The 21,294-nt window shown below is 45.7% G+C and overlaps 2 protein-coding genes and 1 non-coding gene across 5 annotated transcripts; 1 reads left to right on the top strand and 2 right to left on the bottom strand.

Moving 5' to 3' along the window:
* Nucleotides 1-2,155: 2,155 nt before the first annotated feature.
* On the top strand, nucleotides 2,156-17,575 carry ZNF79 (zinc finger protein 79). 3 transcript variants are annotated; one of them, XM_047069850.1, is made up of 5 exons: nucleotides 2,156-2,450; nucleotides 7,194-7,279; nucleotides 11,063-11,189; nucleotides 11,696-11,794; nucleotides 14,423-17,575. In XM_047069850.1, the coding sequence occupies exons 1-5, from the start codon at nucleotides 2,435-2,437 to the stop codon at nucleotides 15,592-15,594; spliced, it is 1,500 nt and encodes a 499-aa protein (XP_046925806.1). In that variant the 5' UTR covers nucleotides 2,156-2,434; the 3' UTR covers nucleotides 15,595-17,575. The 3 variants fall into 3 exon arrangements, with proteins under 3 accessions (XP_046925806.1, XP_046925821.1, XP_046925812.1); XM_047069865.1 differs by lacking the exons at nucleotides 2,156-2,450; nucleotides 7,194-7,279 and adding an exon at nucleotides 11,406-11,444 and having other exon boundaries at nucleotides 10,978-11,189; XM_047069856.1 differs by lacking the exons at nucleotides 2,156-2,450; nucleotides 7,194-7,279 and having other exon boundaries at nucleotides 10,978-11,189; nucleotides 11,406-11,794.
* RPL12 (ribosomal protein L12) lies at nucleotides 17,491-21,291 on the bottom strand. The gene is made up of 7 exons (XM_047069877.1): nucleotides 21,157-21,291; nucleotides 20,521-20,594; nucleotides 19,338-19,436; nucleotides 18,877-18,958; nucleotides 18,201-18,287; nucleotides 17,720-17,832; nucleotides 17,491-17,552 (listed from the first exon to the last, which is right to left on the bottom strand). The coding sequence occupies exons 1-7, from the start codon at nucleotides 21,191-21,193 to the stop codon at nucleotides 17,547-17,549; spliced, it is 498 nt and encodes a 165-aa protein (XP_046925833.1). The 5' UTR covers nucleotides 21,194-21,291; the 3' UTR covers nucleotides 17,491-17,546.
* Nucleotides 18,371-18,498, bottom strand: LOC124505356 (small nucleolar RNA SNORA65). Its single transcript, XR_006960642.1, has one exon. It is a non-coding gene; the product is annotated as a small nucleolar RNA SNORA65 (small nucleolar RNA).
* Nucleotides 21,292-21,294: the final 3 nt, after the last annotated feature.

Here is a 21,294-nt window from a genome sequence, read left to right on the forward strand (position 1 = left end):
AAGAGGCAGCGGGCTTAGTTCAAATTCTGGCTCAATTACTCACCGCCTGTGTGACCTGGACAAGTCATTTAACCTAAGCCTCCGCTTATTCATGTGTAAAATGGGCCTACGGATGCTGTCTTCCTCATGGAGTGGTCGTGAAGATGAACGGAGAGAAGTTTGTAAAGCACCTTGGACCAAGGATGGCACAGAATAAGTACTCAATGGATGTTAGCTGCTGCTGATGGTGAGGCTGTGCAGGCGTGGACGGGAGGCTGTGGTGAAGCAACGCCGGGAGCTGCATGCAAGGGGTGATGCTCAAGGGGTGCCTCAAAGGGACATGTGAAATCTTTACACTTTTTTTTATATATTCTATTTCCTACGCTGATTCCTCAGCAACTCCTACCCATACCATCTCTGACTGCTTCCAACATCCACTTACAGGTACCAACGACTGTGGACACACACGCTCTTCAGAGCTTCCCTTAAGACTTCCTTGGGGCCTTCTCATCAGAGCACAAGACGCTTCCGGGACCAGAGCCAGCGCCAGTCTTAAATCTGCCCCAGAAGCCCAGCCCAGCACCATCAGGCACAGGACCATGGAGGGCAGGAAGGGACATCCCTAAAGGACAGGTGTAGCAGCAGAAATTGTGCTTTACCCCTCCCGAGGTAGAAATCTGCACAACCCCCCACACCCACCCCATGACAAATCCCCCTGCCCCCAGAACAACTTCTAGGAGAATCCTCGCTTCTGCATTCTTGAGGCAAGGGGTGCCCTGACGCCACCCAGAGGCCATAGACGGGATTGCATCAGTTGAAGAGTGAAGCACTCTGCTTCCCCCCAGTGGCCCTGGATGGGATCCCAAGACTAAGGCAGGAAGACCACTACCGCCCATTGGCCATTATGGGGTTAGCACCTGCTGGGCCTGGGGGCAACAGGCAGAACAGCACCAAGTGGAAGGGGTCAGGGGCCAAGTGGAAGCCGGAAAAGACAAGGAAAGACATTCTCCCCTAGAGCCTCCAGAAGAAACATAGCCCTGCCCACATCTTGATTTTAGCCCAGGGAGATCCATCTTAGATTTCTGGCCTCCACTGGTTGGGAGCCCAAACTTGCAGCACCCCAAGATAGACAAAAGCTTATCTCAGAGATCTGTGGGTGTGGCTTGCCCAGTAAGATTCATAGAAGACCCACAAACTTAATTCTTTTGCCAAAAACGCTACCAGCTGTGGCTGAAAGGGGCAGACAGTACAAAATGAAAACAGGCCCGAGAACCTCCAAACTCATTTCTGCTTCCCAGGTAACACATTCCCATCTTCTTAACGTCAAAGTGCCTCAAAACTGAATGAACAGAAAATTGCCTTTGGAACTCCTCAGGCAAGAGGAGAAAACGTCATCAGTGCTCTGAGAAAGCTCACGGAAATATCCTCTGGCATAGCGCGAACGCCTCCAAAGGATAGAATATTTAGGAATCTCCTCCCGCAATAGTGCTAATGGAACTCTATTAACATTATTCAGGGCTTCTGCCCCTGAAATTACTGAAGAAGTAATTTTTTTATACTCTTGATATGATGATAGATTTTTATACTCTTGAGAGTTCCAGGGCACCAACCTGTGGCTGCCCTGTTCACACCGAGGGGCCCTCCTTTCCTTTACTCTTCCCAGACTTTCGGTACTGCTCAAGAGGACCATAAAGGTGGCTGGGATTAGGCCCTGAGCTGAATGAAGGCCGCGCTACCAGAAGCCCCCAGGACTCAGTATTCCAAGAACGCCAAACGACGGAGAAAAAGACCACAAAACCAAGCGTCCAGCGCCTGAGCTAGAACCACCGCTCCCAGGATCCTTCGCGGCCAAGTCGCTTCCCATTTCAGGTCCCAGCCGTGGAATTCCGGTGAACCTGAAAGGAACGTGGACCAAGCATGATGGAAGAGAGATTCCGGGAGCAGGAACAGGCAGAGCCTCTCTGGGAAATATGGTTCACAAGGGTGTGCGGGTCACAAACCGGGCACCGAGAGCGAAAGATGTTTCGGTGAGGAGCTGGGCCCGGAGACTTCTGGGAAGTGGAGTCCATTGGGACGGGGAGGTCCGTACGCATGGCCGGAAGTGACGCTATTCGAACGCGTCCTCTTAGGCGCGCGAGCTGGGCCTGGCGCTTGGCAATCCCTGCGGCTAGGGTTTTTGAGTTCACACTAGTACCCGGTAGCGTTCTCGGGTAGCCGGCGGCGGCTTTTTCCACGCAGCATTCTGCTTGAGACCGAGTCGGTGGTTGCGCCACGGGCTCCCCAGCCGCGAGGCCTGGCTGCCGCTGGGGAGACAGATCCGACTGGACAGGCCTGACCAGAGTTCCCAGGGCCAGACCCGGCGTCTGACAGCAGAAGCCGGAGGCAGAGCAGGCCTGCAGAGCGCGGCTGGGGCTCAGAGAACTGCTGGGAGGCGGTGGCGCGAGGTGGCATCCAAATGCTGGAGGAAGGAGGTAAGAAGGAGGGTGTGGAGGGAGCGGTTTGCAGGCGATCCGGCTTCTTGTTCCAACTTGCCCACTAATACCGCTGTGTGACCGGGACCAGAACTCCGGTTATCCTTCCGACAAGTGGTTGGGGACGATCCTTTTTTGAGTAAAGAATTCTAGGGTCAAGAAAGTTGGAGGCCCTCAGGCCTGAATAAGCCCTGAGTATCCTACTTACCCCGATCTGCTTGATGCACCATTGGCTTATGAAAGCCGAGATAAATGGGCCATGGGAAGGAAAATGGGACAACATAGGATTTCCTATTGTTTCTGGTCTTCCAGCCGTTCTTGAAACAGCCAGAAATTCTCAGAACAGAAGCCTATTGGCTCCACATGAGAATGAGGGCCGGTTCAAGTCAGTGGGTCCGTGAAGTCGAGGAGCATACTGGAGATTTGGAATCAGAAGGCTAGCGTTCCTGTTTAAGCTCTGGGGCACTGGTTTGGTCTTTTACCCTGCGTTTCTTCGTGGAGGGAAGCGTAAAATAACGTTAACTACCTCGTTTACTTCTAAAAAGCATCAAATAAAATAACGTTTTTTAAAACATGTTGAACAATTTATACAACAGAACAAACGTGTGTGTAAACTTAACCACCGAGGCCTATGCCATCCTCTCTTAGATCAGGGGTCCCTGTACTGGTCTGTAATTTCTCAAGTGCATATCTAGCATTTTGTGTTGTCTTCCCCCAGAGACCTGGGAACAGCAAGTAGGATGGTTATCATCCTCCTGGTACTACGAAAGAGGACATTAAGGTACAATGGAGTTAGGTACAATTCAATAACATAAGGTCTGTACTAAGACCAATATTCAGACTTACGTACTTCTTTTTTAAAGTCTACACTAAAGTGACTTTGAGTTCACCAGGTTGTGCGGCCATCACCACTATTTAATTCCAGAACATTTTTATCACCCCTAAAAGAAGCCCATACCCATTAGCCATCACTCCTTATTCCCTCTTCCCCCAATCTCTATGGATTTTTACTTTCTGTTCCTATGGATTTGCCTCTTCTGGACATTTCATAAAAATAGAGTCATACAGGGGCGCCTGGGTGGCTCAGTCTTAAGTGTCTGGCTCTTGTTTCCGGCTCAGGTTCGTGAGATGTGGCCCCACGTCAGGCTCTGCACTGACAGCGTGGACCCTCTATCTCTCTGCCCCTCCCCTGCTCGCTGTCTCTCAAAATAAACTTTAAAAAAATAAAAAAATAAAATCATACAATATATGTGTCTGGCTTCTTTCACTTAGAATAATGTTTCAAGGGTCATCTGTGTTGTAACATGAATGAATGTACTTCAGTCCTTTTTATGGCTGAATGATACCATTATATTGATATACCACATTTTGTTCCTCAGTATCGGCTATTATGAATAATGCTGCTGTGACAACATGTGCACAAGTTTTTGTGTGAATGTGTGCATCTAGGAGAGGAACTGCTGGGTCATATGGGAACTCCGTTTAACTTTCCGAGGAACTGTCAAACTGTTTTCCACAGTGGCTGCACCATTGCACAATCCCAGTAGCAATGTATGGAAGTTCTAGTTTCGCCACATCCTCATCAACACTTGTTTTCCATCTTTTTTATTGTAGCCATCTTAGTGGGTGTGAAATATCTCATGATTGTTTGATATGCATTTCTTAAATGACTAGCGATGTTGAGTATCTTTTCATGTACTTATTGGCCATTTGTATATCTCACTTAAAGAAATATCTAGTCATATCCTTTGCCCACTTTTTAATTGGGCTGTTTGTCTTTTTATTGTTGAGGTGGAAGAATTCTTTAAATATTCTGGATACTAGACCCTTAGAAGATAGATGTTTTGCAGATATTTTCTGCCATTCTGTGGTTATCTTTTTTATCTTTCTTGATAGTGCCTTTTGAAGCACAAATTTTTAATTTCAGTGAAATTCAGTTTATTTTTTTCTTCTGTTGCTTGTGCTTTTGGTGTCTTATCTATGCAACCATTGCCTAACCAGAGGTACTAAAGATTTATTTAAAAAAAATTTTTTTAACATTTATTGTTGAGAGACAGAGCATGAGCAGGGGAGGGGCAGAGAGGAGGGAGACACAGAATCTGAAGCAGGCTCAAGGCTCTGAGCTGTCAGCACAGTACTAAAGATTTATAGTTAAGTTTTCTTCTAGGAGTTTTCACTTTTTACACTTATTTCTTTGATCCATTTTGAGTTAATTTTTGTATGTGGTGTGAGTTACAAGTTTGTATGTCGATATCCAATTGTTTCAGCACCATTTTTTTTTTAAGTTTGTTTATTTTTCAGAGAGACTGAGACCGTGTGAGCAGGAGAGTAGCAGAGAGTGAGGGAGAGAAAGAAAGAATCCCAAGCAGGCTCCACACTGTCAGCACAGAGCCCGATGCAGGGCTTGAACTTACAAAATCATGAGATCATGACCTGAGCCGAAACCAAGAGTCGGACCCTTAACTGACTGAGCCACCGAGGCACCTCCCCAGCACCATCTTTTTGAAGATTAATCTTTCCCCATTTAATTTCTTGGCACTCTTTTTGAAAATCAGTTGTCCACAAATACATGGATCTATTTCTGGATTCTCAGTTCTTCTCCACTGATCTATATTTCGTTTCTTTTTTTTAAACATTTACTTATTTTTGGGAGATAGAAACAGAGCATGAGCGCGGAAGGGGCAGAGAAAGAGGGAGACACAGAATCCGAAGCAGGCTCCAGGCTCTGAGCTGTCCGCACAGAGCCCGACGCAGGACCCAAACTCGCGGACCGTGAGACCATGACCCAAGCTGAAGTCTGATGCCCAACCAACTGAGCCACCCAAGGCACCGCCTCCATTAATCTATATTTCTATCCTCATACTAGAACCACACTATTTAGTTACTTTTGCTTTATAGAAGGTTTTGATAGTGTGAATGTGAGTTCTCCAACTTTGTTTTTTCTAGATTGTTTGGCTCTTCTGGGTCATTTGCATTTCTAGATGAATTTTAGGGTCAGCTTAATCAATTTCCATTAAAAAGTCCCCTGGGATTTTGCATAATTCTGTAGATGAATTGGGTGAATATTGCCATCCCAACACTGTTGTCTTCCAATCCATGAATCCATGGGATATCTTTCCATTTATTTCGACCTTCTGTAATTTCAACAGTGTTTGATAGCTTTTAGTGTGCCTGTTTTGCATTTCCATTGTTAAATTTATTCCTAAGTGTTTTTTTCTTTTAATGCTCTTGCAAAGGGAATTGTTTTTTTAATTTCACTTTTGGATTATACATTACTAGTGTACAGAAATACAGTTGGAGAAATGTCTGTTTAAATTATTTGCCCATTTTTAATTGGGTTGTCTTTTTATTGTATATCCATCTTGGATCTTGCAATCTTGCTGACCTGGTTTAGCTGTCATAGGTGTTTCGTTTTGGTTTGGTTTTGTGGGTTCCTTGGGATTTTCTTTTTTTTTTTTTTTTTTCTAAATAGCAGGGCTACTTTATTTTTTATTTATTTATTTTTTAGTTAGGCTGCACACCCGATGTGGAGCTTGAACTCACAACCTTGAGATCTAGAGTCACATGCTCTATTGACTGAAAACAGCTAGGCACCCTTCCTTAGCATTTTCTGTATACAAAATCGTGTCAACAAATACTGATAATTACTTTTTCCTTTCCAACCTGGATGCCTTTCTCCCCCCGCCACAACCCTTCCTAATTTCCCTGGCTAGAACCTCCAGTATAATACTGAATAGAAGTGGTGAGAGCAGATATCTTCGTCTTGATCTTAGAGGAATGTTTCAGTCTTTTACCATTAAGTATGATGTAAATCTGGGTTTTCTGCGTTTATCAAATTGAAGTCCTTCTCTGCTCTTCCCGGTTTATTGAATGTGTGTTATCAGGAAAGGGTGTCAGATTTTGTGTAATGGCCTTTTTTGGTGTTCATTGTGATGATCTGTGTGGGTCTTTCGCTTTTTATTAACGTGGCATATTATGTTGATTGATTTTCGCATGTTGAACCAATCTTGCATTTCTGGGATGACTCCCACTTGGTCATTACCTCTTTTGATTTGGTAAATGTCTGAAATCTGCAGAGCACTTTCTCCCAGCAAACTGAGCAGTAGGTGATATTTGTAAACTGTGTGCTTACATGCGAAGCATTGTGCCATCTGCTTTGTCTGCACTTTTCTTTCATCTTCACAGCATCTTTACAAAGGATCATCATCCAAGGGGCACCTGGTGGCTCAGTCGGTTAAGCGTCCGACTTCGGCTCAGGTCATGAGCTCGCTGTTCCCAAGTTTGAGACCCGCGTCAGGCTGTGTGCTCTCAGCTCAGAGCCTGGAGCCTGTTTCAGATTCTCTGTCTCCCTCTCTCTCTCTGCCCCCCCCCCCACTCACACTCTATCTCTCTCTCAAAAATAAACATTAAAAAAATAAAAACAGTGAACAAAGGATCATCACCCCCATTTACAGATGAGAAAAATGAGACGTAGAAAGGTTATGTGACTGGCAAGCTGCTGGTAAGTGGTGGACCTACGCTGCTTGAGTCTCTTACTCCCTGCATCTGAGTGAATTGACGGGGTTTCTGAAGTAGGAAGGGCAATGGAAAATTTACATTCCCCTGTAGGTCTGCACATTCAGTCCGAGTGCCCCCGACGCTGCAGTGTCCTTTGAGTCCCCTTCTTCAGAGTGAGAATGTGAGACTCTCTAGCTTGGTGAGCTGTAACTTTTAAACCTTACTGGTTTCTTTCCCTTCCTGCAGAGCCACCTTCTCCAGACCCTGTCCTTCCCCACGAGGAAACCACAGGAGATGAAGGAATGGCAGCTGGTCTCACAGTTGGGACCCACGTGAGTTTGAAATTTGCTCTTAGAGGCAGCCTCTTTTTCCTTTTTAAAATATTAAGAGGCGTACCTGGGTGGCTCAGTCGGTTAAGCATCCGACTTCGGCTCAGGTCACGATCTCGTGGTTTGTGGGTTCGAGCCCCGCATCGGGCTCTGTGCTGACAGCTTGGAGCCTGGAGCCTGCTTCGGATTCTGTGTCTCATTCTCTCTGCCCCTCCCCTACTTGTGCCCTCTCTCTCTGTCTCTCAAAAATAAATACATGTAAATAAAAAAATAATAATAAAAAATATTAAGAGATTTTTGTTTCTGTTTGTTAATTACAAAAGGAATTCATGTTTATTGTAGAAAACCTGAAAAACACAGAAAACACACTCAAAAACTCACCCTTATTCCCACAGAGAATTAAAACACTTAACATTTTCATTTGTGTCCTTTCAGGCATATTCTTCCTTTCCTTTTCTTTTTTTAAGATTTTAGTTTTAAAGTTTTATGTTTGTGTGTATGTGTTTTGTTTTTTTGTTTTGTTTGTTTCTTTTTTTGAAACAGTAAGATTGGGCAGGGGAGAGGCAGAGAGAGAAGGAGAGAGAGAATCCAAATCTCACGAATCGTGAGATCCTGACCTAGGTCAAGATCAAAGTTGGTTGCTTAACCAACTGAGCCATCCAGATGCCCCAGGATTTTATTTTTAAGTAAGCTCTATACCCACCATGGGGCTCGAACTCACAACACCGAGATCAAAAGTCGCTTGTTCTACCGGCTAAGCCAGCTAGATGCCCCCATAAGTCTCCCTTTTCTACTTTCCCAAAATGGGTTTGTAACTTTCTTTTTATTTCCGGTTCACAGAATTAGATCAATATTTCTCTCATTTCATTAAGAGCATTCTACAGAATCATTCCTAGTGTATTCCATTGCATAGTTCTACCAGGGTAGGAACTGCCTTCTCTTTTTACTTGACTAGACTAGGTAATGGTCTGTTACTTTTCCTTAGAAAGTCTGCTCTTGGATTTTCTTATCAGTTCTCTTAATAACAGATTTTTCTTTCTTAGTTTTTTGCTTTTGCTTTTGTCAGATTCATTTAAAAAATCGATCTTTTAACCTCTTACATCAAATTTCTAATTTGTTTTCTTCCTTTCTTGTTTATAGTGAAAACGCTTGGCTGTGGGTCCTATTTTCTTAGATATTCTCGAATTGTCACTTTGGTTTCTCTGTCTGCCTATTCAGCTGGTCTCTGCTCCATGGAGACAGAGTGTGTGTCTTTTGTCAACCCAGAACACCCAGGTATAGAGTAATTGCAGAATGGAGGGTTTAATGGCTCTATTAGCTCAACCTTATTAAATTGCTCAGTTCTTCCATCGCTCTGTTTTGTTGTTTATTTTGTATTAACCCTGCTAATGACTGAGTTCTTTTAACATCTCATAGCTGTAGTATTTTGAATTTGTTTTTGTACTTCCTACAGTTTTTTTTCTTTATGAATTTCTTATTGTTATTTCTAGTTCATGAGAGTTACATCTTTATGGTGGATTTTATTCTCTTGACCATTATAAAATGACCCAAATGTTTTAAATATTTCATAGTTTTAAAAAAATGACCCTCTTTGTCCTGTGTGTGTACTGCATTTCTCAGTATGAAGAATGGGGTTGGGAGAACAGGTAAAATTAGAGGTCAAAAGATGTATTGTACTTTGGAAAATGATGCTGGCCTCAAATAAGGCAGTGACAGGGCCACAGAGAGAAATGTGCAAGCTCTAGTGATCGTGGAGGGGAAATGAAGATGCAGTGATTTGTTGCAGGAAAGGGGACGATGACATACAGGTTTCTGGCGTGGCCAACGAGGTAGATAGAAGTGCATTACTTGTGCTGAAACAGACACGAGGACTTCCTCACCTCCGTGCCTTTGCTCATTGTGCCTCACCACCTTCTCTTTCTCCATCTGATGAACTCCCTCCTTCAAGGCCCTCTCAGCAGTCACCTCCTCTCTGTGGTTTTCCTGTGCTCTCCACCCAGGATTCCTTCTCTGTTATCCTGGCACCTGGTCTGTCCGTGTGTCTAACATGCTACTACAGGTAGTCACACACACATCTGGCTTTCCTTTTGTACTGTGTGATGTCCAAGTTCATAGGGATGTTTATCACGCATTCTGAAGAATTGACCTTTCGCAGTTCTTTCTGATTTCTCATAGCATAAACGTATACATTCTATTTTTGTTTTATCTACATTTGCTCTTTCAGTTCCCAAGCACCTGTTAGTTTCTGCCCAGTTACTTCTTTTATATAGATACAGATGGAGGTTCAAAAATGGCTTGAGAGCAAAGGAAGGAGCCTGGGTTGGTGTGTTTGCGGTGGTTTTGAAGGTCTAAATACCCAATTCCGGCGACATCCTCCAAATGAATGAACTGCTCATTGGCTGCCCTACCCGGCCCGTGAAATATTGTTTCTCCAGTATTCCCAATACATTTCCAACAGATTAAGGTCATTCTGTGACCGTGATGAATCAAGACAGAAACAAGGCCACTCCGTAGTCACCTCCAAACTGAGACAAGAAAAAAGAATATCGTCCAAACAAAACTGACCAAACACCCCCTATCCTGGCTAATATGAGTAACCACTGCTACTTTCCCAGTTGTAGTTTTGGCCTCGCTGCATTCTTCCTTTCTTTTAGGTGTGTTCCTGGTGGTCTTTGGCTGGATGGTGTTGACAAGTTTTTAAGAGGGTCCACCGATGGACCCATATGGTAACTGCAATATGGAATGCATTTTGTTCTAACAAGCAAAGTCTTTTCTTTTTTTCATTGGAAGACCTGTAAACGAGACTACAAGTCATGAAATATCACTATTTACAAATAGAACTGCTCAAAAGAGAAACTAGACAAAAAGAGAAAAAGGTTGTTGATCTCATAACTCCTAGGGCAAGACAGCTTGGTAAAAGGGTAGAGGGATGGATATATATGTATTTGCATCTGGGTAGGTGTATGTATATACAGTACACAACAGATCGATGATGTTAGGTGGTGGATGCTCACGGTAGAAATCTTCCAACGTTGCTGTACGTTTGAAAAGAAATTTAAGAAGAAAAGAAAAATGCTGCAAAGGAAAACCTCACAAAGCTATCTTGTCTTTCTCGTTTTTGGCTTTTTCCAAGGAAATGAGGCTTGAGCCAGCTTTCCCGCTACAGGCGCGTTTCCGTTTCAAGGCAAAAGAGAGAGGGCTGGCGCTGAAACCAGGAAATGGCGCATGTGTGTGGGCGGGACATGCCAATTAAAGTGTCTGTTTCTCTCACGAGCTATAGGAGCAAACAATAAAAAGCCTGAAAGCCTTCCCTCCCTCCCCCAAAAATAGATACAGATGTATATGCACTCTATCTATGTATAAAGTCTGTCAGAGTTGTAGACATGCAAAGAGACTGTATTTGATTTATTTTTGTGTGTCGGTATCCTGTATAATGTGAGGCACGTAGGAAGTGATCAATCAGTGTTTTTCTTAAACTACTCAGAGCTGCCTCGTATCCTAAGGCCACTGGGCAAGCCGGAATGTGCTTGTTTGGGGCGCCTGGGTGGCTCAGTCAGTTGAGCGTCCTACTTTGGCTCAGGTCATGATCTTGCGGTTTATGAGTTTGAGCCCCGCGTCCGGCTCTGTGCTGACAGCTCAGAGCCTGGAGCCTGTTTCAGATTCTGTGTCTCTCAGCCCCTCCCCTGCTCACAGATTCTGTGTCTCCCTCTCTCTTCCCTGTCTCCTGCTCGAGCTCTGTCTCTTAAAAAATAAATAAACGTTAAAGGAATGTGCTTCTTGTTTCAGGGATCCATGCCCTTCAGCAGTGTGACTGTAGCTTTTACCCAGGATGGGTGGAGGCACTTGATCCCTGCTCCTAAGGACAGGTTCAAGGAGGGGATACCAGAAAACACCAGGAACTTGGTCCTGCTGGGTAAGGAAACCATTTGAAATTTAGAATCTACCCAGTTCTGAAAATCTGTGGCACTTTCAGTATTGAGTGGCACTTTGCAATTTGCTGACATATAGGAGGGCTGGTGTTTATTCCTCCTGGTTCCCTCGTGTAAGGTCTCTGCATTCCAGGTTGGGAAATAGGCAGTTTCATTTTGTTTCCCCTGAGACCACACCTCCCTGTTTTCTTATTTCCCAGGAGGGGCGGGGTGACCTCAGGCCAGTTCCTCCATATTCAGTAAGTTCTTGTCTTTTTTAATAACTTGCTTTGGGGACTTCACTTCACTCCTTGACTTGACCCCTCCTTGGCACTGTGTCTGTCTTAATTACTGCTGCATCCCCCAGTGCCTGGCACCAAGTAAGTGCTCAATAAATACCTACTGAGTGAGTGAAATAAGCGACCTGACTAGTGTGTTTCCACTCCCTTGAGTTCTGGTGGCTATTTATACTTAATCTACATCTCTAAAGCCCATTTTCCCCCTTGAAAAGGACTTCCAGTGTCCCAGCCTGGCATGAACTCTCAGTTGGAACAAAGGGAAGAAGGCCCGTGGATGCTGGAGGGAGGCCGCCTGAGGAGCACCTGCACCGGTGAGTGAGCACACACCAAAGTCCATGTGTCTGGGGAGCAAAAGCCCTTTTGAAGTCCACATTAGTGCCTTTGATTTGATTATTTTAATCACCCCATGAGGTAGAATAGTGGGCTTTGCGATCAGACGGGCCTCGCTTCAAACCCCAAGTCATTGTGGTTTCATGGATTTGAGCCCCACTTCAGGCTCTGTGCTAACAGCACAGAGCCTGATTGGGATTCCCTCTCTCAAATTAAAAAATAAAACAAAAAAATTCAAATAAATGTCACCCAGAACTGACCTTGCTATTCTCTCTTCTGAGAAATAAGGTAGAAACCCAAAGAATCTTCAGGAGAATTGACCCTTGTGAAAAGAAGTTCTGTAGCCCCCCCTAAAAGTCCACCCTCTTAGGTACAAGCCCTGTGTAGGAGACAGGTGTGTGGGACCCTGTGCTTCAGTTCCTAAATAAACATTACTCACATTTTATAAAGTTTTCTCCCAAAATGAAGGAGATCCCAAAAAAGGTTAAGAATCTTTAACTCTTCTTTTTTTTTTTTTTTTTTTTAATTTTTTTTTTTTTTCAACGTTTATTTATTTTTGGGACAGAGAGAGACAGAGCATGAACGGGGGAGGGGCAGAGAGAGAGGGAGACACAGAATCAGAAACAGGCTCCAGGCTCTGAGCCATCAGCCCAGAGCCTGACGCGGGGCTCGAACTCACGGACCGCGAGATCGTGACCTGGCTGAAGTCGGACGCTTAACCGACTGCGCCACCCAGGCACCCCTAACTCTTCTTTTAAAAAATATCTTTCTCAGGGTGCCTGGGTGGTTCGGTTGGTTAAGCGTCCAACTCTTGGTTTTGGCTTGGATCATGATCTCATGGCTTCATGGGTTTGGGCCCCACGTCGGGCTCTGTGCTGGCAGGGCAGAGCCTGATTGGGATTCTCTCTCTCCCTCCCTAGCTACCCTTCCCCTGCACTCATGCTCTCTCTCTCTCTCAAAATAAATAAATTTAAAAAATTTTTTTAGTATCTACTTTCTGATTATAAAAGCAATACTATTTATTCTACTTAAAAGAACTCTTTTCAGGGCATTTGAGGGGCTCAGTCGGTTGAGCATTCCACTCTTGATTTTAGGTCAGGTCATGATCGCAGGGTCATGGGATCGAGCCCTGTATCAAGCTCTGCCCTGAGCATGGAGCCTGCTTAAGATTCTCTTTCCCTCTGCTCCCCTCTCCCACTAGCACACTTACTCTCTTTCTAAAAACACAAATAAAAGAACTATTTTCTTGTAAAAATATGCTAATTTGAGATTTGGAAAAGGATAAAAAAAAAAGTTCCTCCACCTTTTTCCTATAACAAAATGCAGTGATGTTTTTCTGAAGTTGAATAACCACGTATAATTTACATGGTCTTTTTTTTTTCCCATTTAACAGTATTTTTATCACTGCATATTCTCTGAAAGGTTTTTGTGACTTTTATTATAACACTAATATTAGAGAACATTAGAAAATACAGGTAAACACAAGAAAATAAAAATTGCCCTTGATTTCACAACCCAAAGATAGCACAGGTTACATTCACACTGTGTATCTTTCCAGTGTTTTCTCAATAAACACCTTTCTGGAAAAGGAACTATAGTGTACCCATTCCATACATGACCTTTGATTGCTAAGTAGTGTCCCTCAATTGGCTATACTGTGGTCATTCCTTTTTTGAAAGGTGTTTGCTTTTCTTTGACAAATGATGCTGTGAGCAACTTTGTCAACCCAGCTTTGTGTATTTTCTCATTGGTTCCTTAAGATGAATTCTTACAAGTGCAGTTCCAATGTCAACATTTTAAAGACTCTTGACATGTACAACCAGATTGCTCTCCAGAAGGGCTAGGCTGTCCCAATTTTTGCAGTCACACCAGCGTGTAAGATCTCTTGATGCTGCACCCTTACCAGCACTCTAGAATTAGCATGTTTTTGAAATCTTGCTGATTTGATAGGTGAAAAAAATTCATCATGCTGGCATTGATCATCAGCTTTTTTTTTTTTTTTTAATTCTTTTCAAGTTTATTTTGGGAGAGAGTGAGCGAGCACAAGTGGGGGAGGAACACAGAGAGAGGGAGAGAATCCTAAGCAGGCTCTGCACCATCAGCACAGAGCCTGATGCAGGGCTCAGACCCATAAACCGTGAGATCATGACCTGAGCCAAAATCAAGTCGCATGCTTAACTGACTGAGCCACCCAGGCACCCCCAATCATCAGCTTTTTAAGGTGAGTTTTTTAAGTTTGGTAAGCAGATTGCCCAAAACCACATCAAGGATTGAGACTAAGTAAAGACACACGAAGACTGCCCAGTATTTGGCCAAAGCAGAGGAAAGGGTCAGAGATAAGGGAGCCTTGCATCTGAGGGAGGTTACACTTCTATATATCCCTTTGCACTTTAGGAAAGGGAATAAAGCGTGCTCACATAGCTGAAGAGCCATCTTGGTCAATGTTTACAGTTTAGAACAGAAATGTGAGACGTGTTTTGGTTTAAAGCTGGGGGAGCATCAGACTGGTCTGCCGAAGAGCTCGGGCAAACTCCATCAGCCTTTTGTATTTCAGTAGTACCTTTTCTTCCACCAAAGGGGGAAAAATTGCTTTTCTAAATATTTTTCAGACTGGAAGATTATGTCTGAATCACCACCCGAGCAAGACATTTCTGAAAATTCATTCCAAGACACAAGTATAGAGATGCCCCCTGGGGAGTCAGACCCCAGGAACAGTGAACCGGGGAAGGGCTTCAACCTGAGACCAGTCCTTTCTCCACAACAGAGAGTTCCTACAGAAGTGAGACCCCGCAAATGGGAAGCACATACAAAGAGCCTCAGGAAAAATTCAGATACCACGGAGCCTCACAGAGCGAAACCATATACGTGCAGTGAATGCGGCAAAGCCTTCAGTTACTGCTCCTCCCTGTCTCAGCATCAGAAGAGTCACACTGGGGAGAAGCCGTATGAGTGCAATGAATGTGGGAAGGCTTTTGGCCAGAGTTCATCTCTCATTCAGCACCAGAGGATTCACACCGGAGAGAAGCCTTACAAATGCAACGAATGTGGAAGAGCCTTCAGCCAGAACGCCAACCTCACCAAACACCAGCGAACTCACACGGGAGAGAAGCCCTACAGATGCAGCGCGTGCGACAAGGCCTTCAGTGACTGCTCGGCCCTCGTCCAGCATCAGCGAATCCACACAGGAGAAAAGCCCTACGAGTGCAGCGACTGCGGGAAGGCCTTCCGCCACAGCGCGAATCTCACAAACCACCAGAGGACGCACACAGGGGAGAAGCCGTACGAGTGCAGGGAGTGTGGGAAGGCCTTCAGTTACTGCGCCGCCTTCATTCAGCACCAGCGAATCCACACGGGGGAGAAACCCTACAAGTGTGGCGCATGCGGGAAGGCCTTCAGCCAGAGCGCAAACCTCACAAACCACCAGAGGACTCACACGGGAGAGAAGCCCTACAAGTGCAGCGAGTGTGGGAAGGCCTTCAGCCAAAGTACAAACCTCATAATCCACCAGAAGACCCACACTGGGGAGAAGCCCTATAAATGTAATGAGTGTGGGAAATTTTTCAGTGAGAGTTCAGCCCTCATTCGACATCACATCATTCACACAGGAGAAAAACCCTATGAGTGCAATGAATGTGGGAAGGCGTTTAACCAGAGCTCCTCCCTAAGTCAGCATCAGAGAATCCACACTGGTGTGAAACCCTATGAATGTGCCGAGTGCGGGAAGGCCTTCAGGTGTAGTTCAGCTTTCATTAGACATCAGAGACTCCATGCTGGGGAGTAACCAGAAACAACCAAAAAGCAGGTAGGGACCTGACAGGCATTGCAGGTAGTTTGAAAACCTCTGGAGACATCAGGCTTTTTATAGTCTGTAGCTCAGAGCCACATGCAAAAAAAAGCACCTTTAATAAATAGTCCCTACTTTACATGTTGTATGTGGAAGGTGTTGAAAGCTCTTCTTTTCAGGAAGCATAAACTACCCAATTCAAATTAGAGATTGACCTTTATTCAGTGAACCAGAGTGTTTGTATAGAGAGCACTGCAGAAACCTTGGTTCATAAGAAGTGACCAGTGAGTGAAGGACTTGTTGCCTTCTTAAAGGCCAGGTATTTGGGGAGAATGTTATCTCTGTGTGAATAAGGGCTGTTAAAAAGAACCAACACTGAACAGGAATGAACAGTTTCTCCATAATGGGGCCAAAGTGAGGAAAAAGATTGTAAGAGCCACTAACTACTATATGCTACAGTCTTACCAGGAGTAAGGAAGATATATCCATGCTCAAGATAGGAAAATCTAGGCAGATAGGCCCAATGCACCTAGTTCTAGTGTTGGTTACTGCTAGGAAGAAAACTGCCCAGAGGGAAAAATGGAGGCTGAAGGTATCAGGATGAAGCTAGTCAAATCCCCCAGCAAGGTACGTCCCTTTCTATGGAGACACAAGAGAACCTGAAGCTCACCATCTTCCCCTGGCTCTTAGGCTGGTGGGTCCTACACTTCCTCCCTTTCTAGAGAACAGTATCCTTTAGGTCAAGATTTTCCTTGCGGGCCTACTTTCTTCCTTGAAAGGTCCCGGGGGGCTTGTCTTTGACATATCCTCACACCCAATCGGCATTACCTCATCTCTGCATTTATAAACCCCTGAGGTTTGACACTACGCATTTGACTTCAGAATCAGCCTCAACAGTCATCACCCAGGGCCTCTAGCTTGTTTCTTGGCAACTTGGCACAGGTCCTCAGTGCTCAGGTAATCCTTTCACTAAAGACAGCCCTCCAACCTGCTTGTACCTGGGGCGATTAAAAAATCCACTGACTTGAAAGGCCCATTGACAAAATTCCGGAAAGGCAAAGATGCAATGCCAAGGAAATTAAGTTCTTGGGTTAATTATTCATAACCCGCTTTAGGTTAGTCCCAAAAGTCCCTTCAAGCAGCTTGATTGTAGCTTGCCCCAGGACCCAGCTATATCATCCATACCTTAATAAAAAAAGGAGCCAAACTAAGGGAAGAGAGACTCAGGAAAGGCAAAAACATGCCATTAGAAAATGACCTGTAAGGGGGCGCCTGGGTGGCTCAGTTGGTTAAGCGTCCCAACTTCGGCTCAGGTCATGATCTCACAGTTTGTGCGTTGAGCCCCGCACAGGACTCTGCTGACAACTCGGGAGCCTGGAGCCTGCTTTGGATTCTGTGCCTCCCTCCCTCTCTGCCCCTCTCCAGCTTCCACACTCTCTCAAAATACACTAAAAAGCTTTTTAAAGAAAGAAAACGACCCTTAAGGACATAAAGGTCAGGTTTCTTTGTTTCCCATCAGTGCTTCTGAGCCCTGGCTGTGCACTGGAGTGGATAGTGAAGCCTCACATTAAGGGTTATGGGCCCCTAACACACTCAAGAATTAAACTGGTCTGGGAGATTCCTGACCATTTCACACTGGGGTAGTTTTCTTTTTGGCCAAGAATTTTGTTCTTCTGAAGAGTTCTATGAATACATGCAGCCTACAAATAGCACAGAGACTTCCTTTCTAGGGATCTTCTCTGAGCTAGTCCCATACAGGGCAACAATCTGACCCACAAGGAGCTTGTTACCCAAGCAATGACTTTTTCCAGAGGTTCTGCCACCGTGACCCCATTAGCCACCATTTGACCACAAAAGGGGTAGGTCCCTCAAGGAAGAGGCTGTATCAAAAGGTCCACTGGTTGTCAACTGATCTTTTATTAAAATAGTTTTCTTTGTAGTTCTTAATCTTAACTCTGTGGGAAAGAAAAAAGAAAAACCTATCATTAGTGGAACAAGAAATTCTTAATAGTCCAAACCCATTATTGACCATTTCTAGAAACTTTGCAGCCTGCACAAATACGACTTTAGCTTTCCTCCAGCTCTCACCCTGATCTAGGCAAGAGAAACAGAAGTCACTTACAGCTGGACATTCCACTGCACCACTATTGATGTCATCTATGATGTCATGAGGGTGGCGGCCATCAACATTGCAGCCCACAGATTGGGCGGTCCCCAGAATCTCTTTAATGGTTCCTGTAATTAAGAAAAGTGGCATTAAGAGGGGCTTCAGCAATACTCATATACCCAAGGGGAAATACTTTTTCACATCAGATAAAGAGAAATTAAGCCTATTTTATGGAGTAACATCCCTGCTCCTCTAAGCCAAAACTCCGAACTCCATTTAGTTATACAGGCTCTGAACACAAAGGGTCCGTGGGTTCTGACACCCAGATTAAACACACCCGACCCAAATATTCACTGACCCCAAGTCATTCTTTAAACCCAGAAGACCCTGCACCCCAACTGTGGGTCTTACAGAGTAACATCCCTTCAAGCTGAGGAATGCTACCACTCAGTGAATATACCCCATATAACAAGGGGGTTCCCTGCCGTCCACTTACCAGAGAGTTCCCTGGCTAACGATCGGTGCCTCATCTGTCGGGCAATGTTGACAATCTCATCAAAAGTGATGTTTCCACTGTGCTTAACTGCAGAAGAAATAAACAGCAAAAGCTGTGTCACAACCCAAGGCCAGAGAAGACCACATATTCTCCCTTCACCTTTATTTTTAGGCTGTTCCCATGCTTTCGGCACAGAGTCATCCACATGAAGAACAACCCTGTTTCCTAAGCTGGGGTTTACTATCAGCTCACCACTGGATTGCACCAGCCACGAGAACTGATCAGGTGCAGTGGCAGGTGGCTGGGGTAAAATCAGGTCTCTGCGAACCTTGCGTGGGTGACACGATCTTTTTTTACATGAAAAAAGACAAACTGAAGTTACTGGGGTTAGTTAAGCTGTCAGAATCTTCCAGCTCAGAAATGGTCTGATTATTGGACATCACTGTCAGGTACTTCCCCCTATTTCCCTCTTGCATGTACTTTTAGGGAGGGCCAGTCCTGGGCTAGGGGACTGGGGGAGAGCCGTCAGGCACTTCTTGGCAGTGCCTGGCTGTCTAACAGCTTCTGAGCAAATCCCTGTGCCATCCCTAGGTTCTGCTAAAGCAAAAACATGCAGCTAAGTATCACACGGGGTAGACACCACCACTCACAGATTACCAGGGAAAAGACCACTCACTGTTTTTCTGCTTCTTTCTGTCCCTTGGCGGTTCCTTTAGGGCTTTGATAATCAGGGCGGAGGCAGAAGGTACCACTTCAATCTGCAGAAGAGATTCTCCATGTAAATTAAGCCCTCCTCCACCCTCCAATGAAAAAGGTCAATACTGCCTTGCAACTTGGCTCTCAAAAAACATGGGCCAGGTGGGGTTTGCTGTGTACATTGTCAACTACTTTTCACAATCTAAAACGTGTCCTACCCTAGGAGACACGAAGTGATTGATTTGCCCAATGTCACACAAGTGACAAGTTAGTATTTGAGCCCACATCTACAATTTCTTGATCCTTGCTCTCAAAAAAGGCTTCCCCACATTTAAAACTGCCCTCAGCTCACCACTGTGGCAGATGGCCATGTCAGCAAAAACCTTCCACCCAGGGATTCCAGAGGGTTGCTACCTCTGCCCTCCCCCTCAAAGCAAGTACCTGAGCCTGTCTGTTCTGAATGGTCAGCTTCACTGTAATCCTCAGACCCTTCCAATCACCGGTTGCCTTGGCGATGTCATCACCAACCTTTTTTGGAGACTATAGAAAAAAGGTATACAGTTACACTGTGCTCGAAGTTGCAGTACAGCCTGACGCCCTGCCCTATCCTTCTCCCTTGGCAACACCCCAAACCTTTTCCAATCCACACGGGGGCAGTCTGAAAGCATGTAACTGCACCCAGTGAATCAAGGGAATGGCTACTACAGTTGTATACACTGGAGAACTGCAGCTAGGGGTGAAGTCTGCTTGGGACTGTAAGCTACAGACCCAGGGTTGTTAGGAAGGCAAAGTCCCTTACCTACCTACGTACCTACCCACCCATAAGGACCCACATGGTCTAACGTAGGGATTTTCAACACTGGTTACATTCAAATCACCTGAACGGTTTTAAAGATTCCTGGTGTCAGACCAATCCAAGTCAATCTGCAGGGATGGGGTCTGGGCATTTGCTACTTAAGATTTCCTAATGACCACCAGCCTCAACAGGAAAGCTATCCAGTGGGTGCCAGCTAAACCGAAAACCAAGAAAAAGTAGTAAGACACTGGTTAAGCAAGACCACGTGAGAAACACATTTGGGTCAGGAGACCAATGTCCAAGAAATAAAGGCCTAACAATACTCAGGGAAATGCAAGCTCAGAAAAAGCATAAAAATAAACAAGTAGGTAAATAGGGCAGTCGTCGGTAAAGCTGCTCACATTAATGAACAGGTTATGCAGGCTACTACATACAATTCACCAGGATCTTAACCCACAGCCCACTTAATCCTCCCAACCGATATTTAATCCCATCAGTGATCTGCCCAATTCCCTGACTAGCAAACACAGGCTAAGGAGGCAGCCCAGTGTCACCAACCTACTCTAAGCCCTCACAGATCCCTGGCCCATCCCTCAGGTACAGTAAAGGCAGCAGTTAAGAGCCACTGGAGAGGAAAAATTACAGCTTCAAAGTAGCCTGTTCCCGCTTCCTGTATCACCCTGCTATGGGAGTACTTCCAAGCCAGTGGCTCACAGGGATTGCCAACTTGTCAACGTCAAAGGCACCTCAGATCGGGTCTCGTTTGCACAAGCCCGACCTGAACTGCTTTCCTTCGACAAGAAACAGGCCTCCACGAGGATGACTTACCAGACCCAGCGGGCCAATCTTGGGGGCCAGGGCAGACGTGGCACCGACCTCACCACCGGTGCACCTCAGGTATACTGTAGAAAGAAAAGATCAGCGGCGCTGCACAGGGAGCCCCCGGGTCCCAGCCTTCTCCCCCCATCCTTCCGGGGCTGGCCACACCTCTTGTCTCTTCTCGGAACAGCACCAAGGGCCTCAGCAGGGAGCGAGGAAGGCCTCCCAACCCCCCAGCGGGCGAGCCGCCTCCTCCCTGGCGTGGACCGCTCCAAGCGCCACGTGGGACTGGGGCCTTCGGTTCAGCTCCGGCTACCGAGGCCCGCACTGGGGCGGCCAACCCAGTGGAGGGGAGAAGCGCCCGGACACAAACCTTACCCTAAGGCGTGCGGGCTGCAAAGCCACCACAGGTCGTCCGGTCCTCCCTCCCCATTTACACGTGGGGAAGCTGAGGCCCAGAAAGCGTTAAGAGACTCGACCAGGACCTCACAGCACCCTGAACGCAGCACTGGAAAGGCCTCTAGCAGGCAGCAATTTTAAAGCCCGACGTGAAAACGGCAACGGCTGCTGGGGCAGCGGGGCCGACGGGCTGCCGGGAGGAGGGATGCTCCATTTCGCAGCCCGAGCCACATCTAAAGCACGCACCGACTTTGATCTCGTTGGGGTCGAACTTAGGCGGCATGGTGGAGGCGGTTGGTGTCGGATGAACCCGGATTCGGGACGACCGAAGAGCGTTGCACCCTCGCCTCCTCCGAGCCGAAAGCCAAAAGACCGGAAGGTTCT

The sequence above is a fragment of the Lynx rufus genome, unplaced genomic scaffold (genome assembly GCF_022079265.1).
Source record: "Lynx rufus isolate CCGP_SWC_20201006 ecotype Redwood Valley unplaced genomic scaffold, mLynRuf1.p SCAF_10, whole genome shotgun sequence".
Lineage (NCBI taxonomy): Eukaryota > Metazoa > Chordata > Mammalia > Carnivora > Felidae > Lynx > Lynx rufus.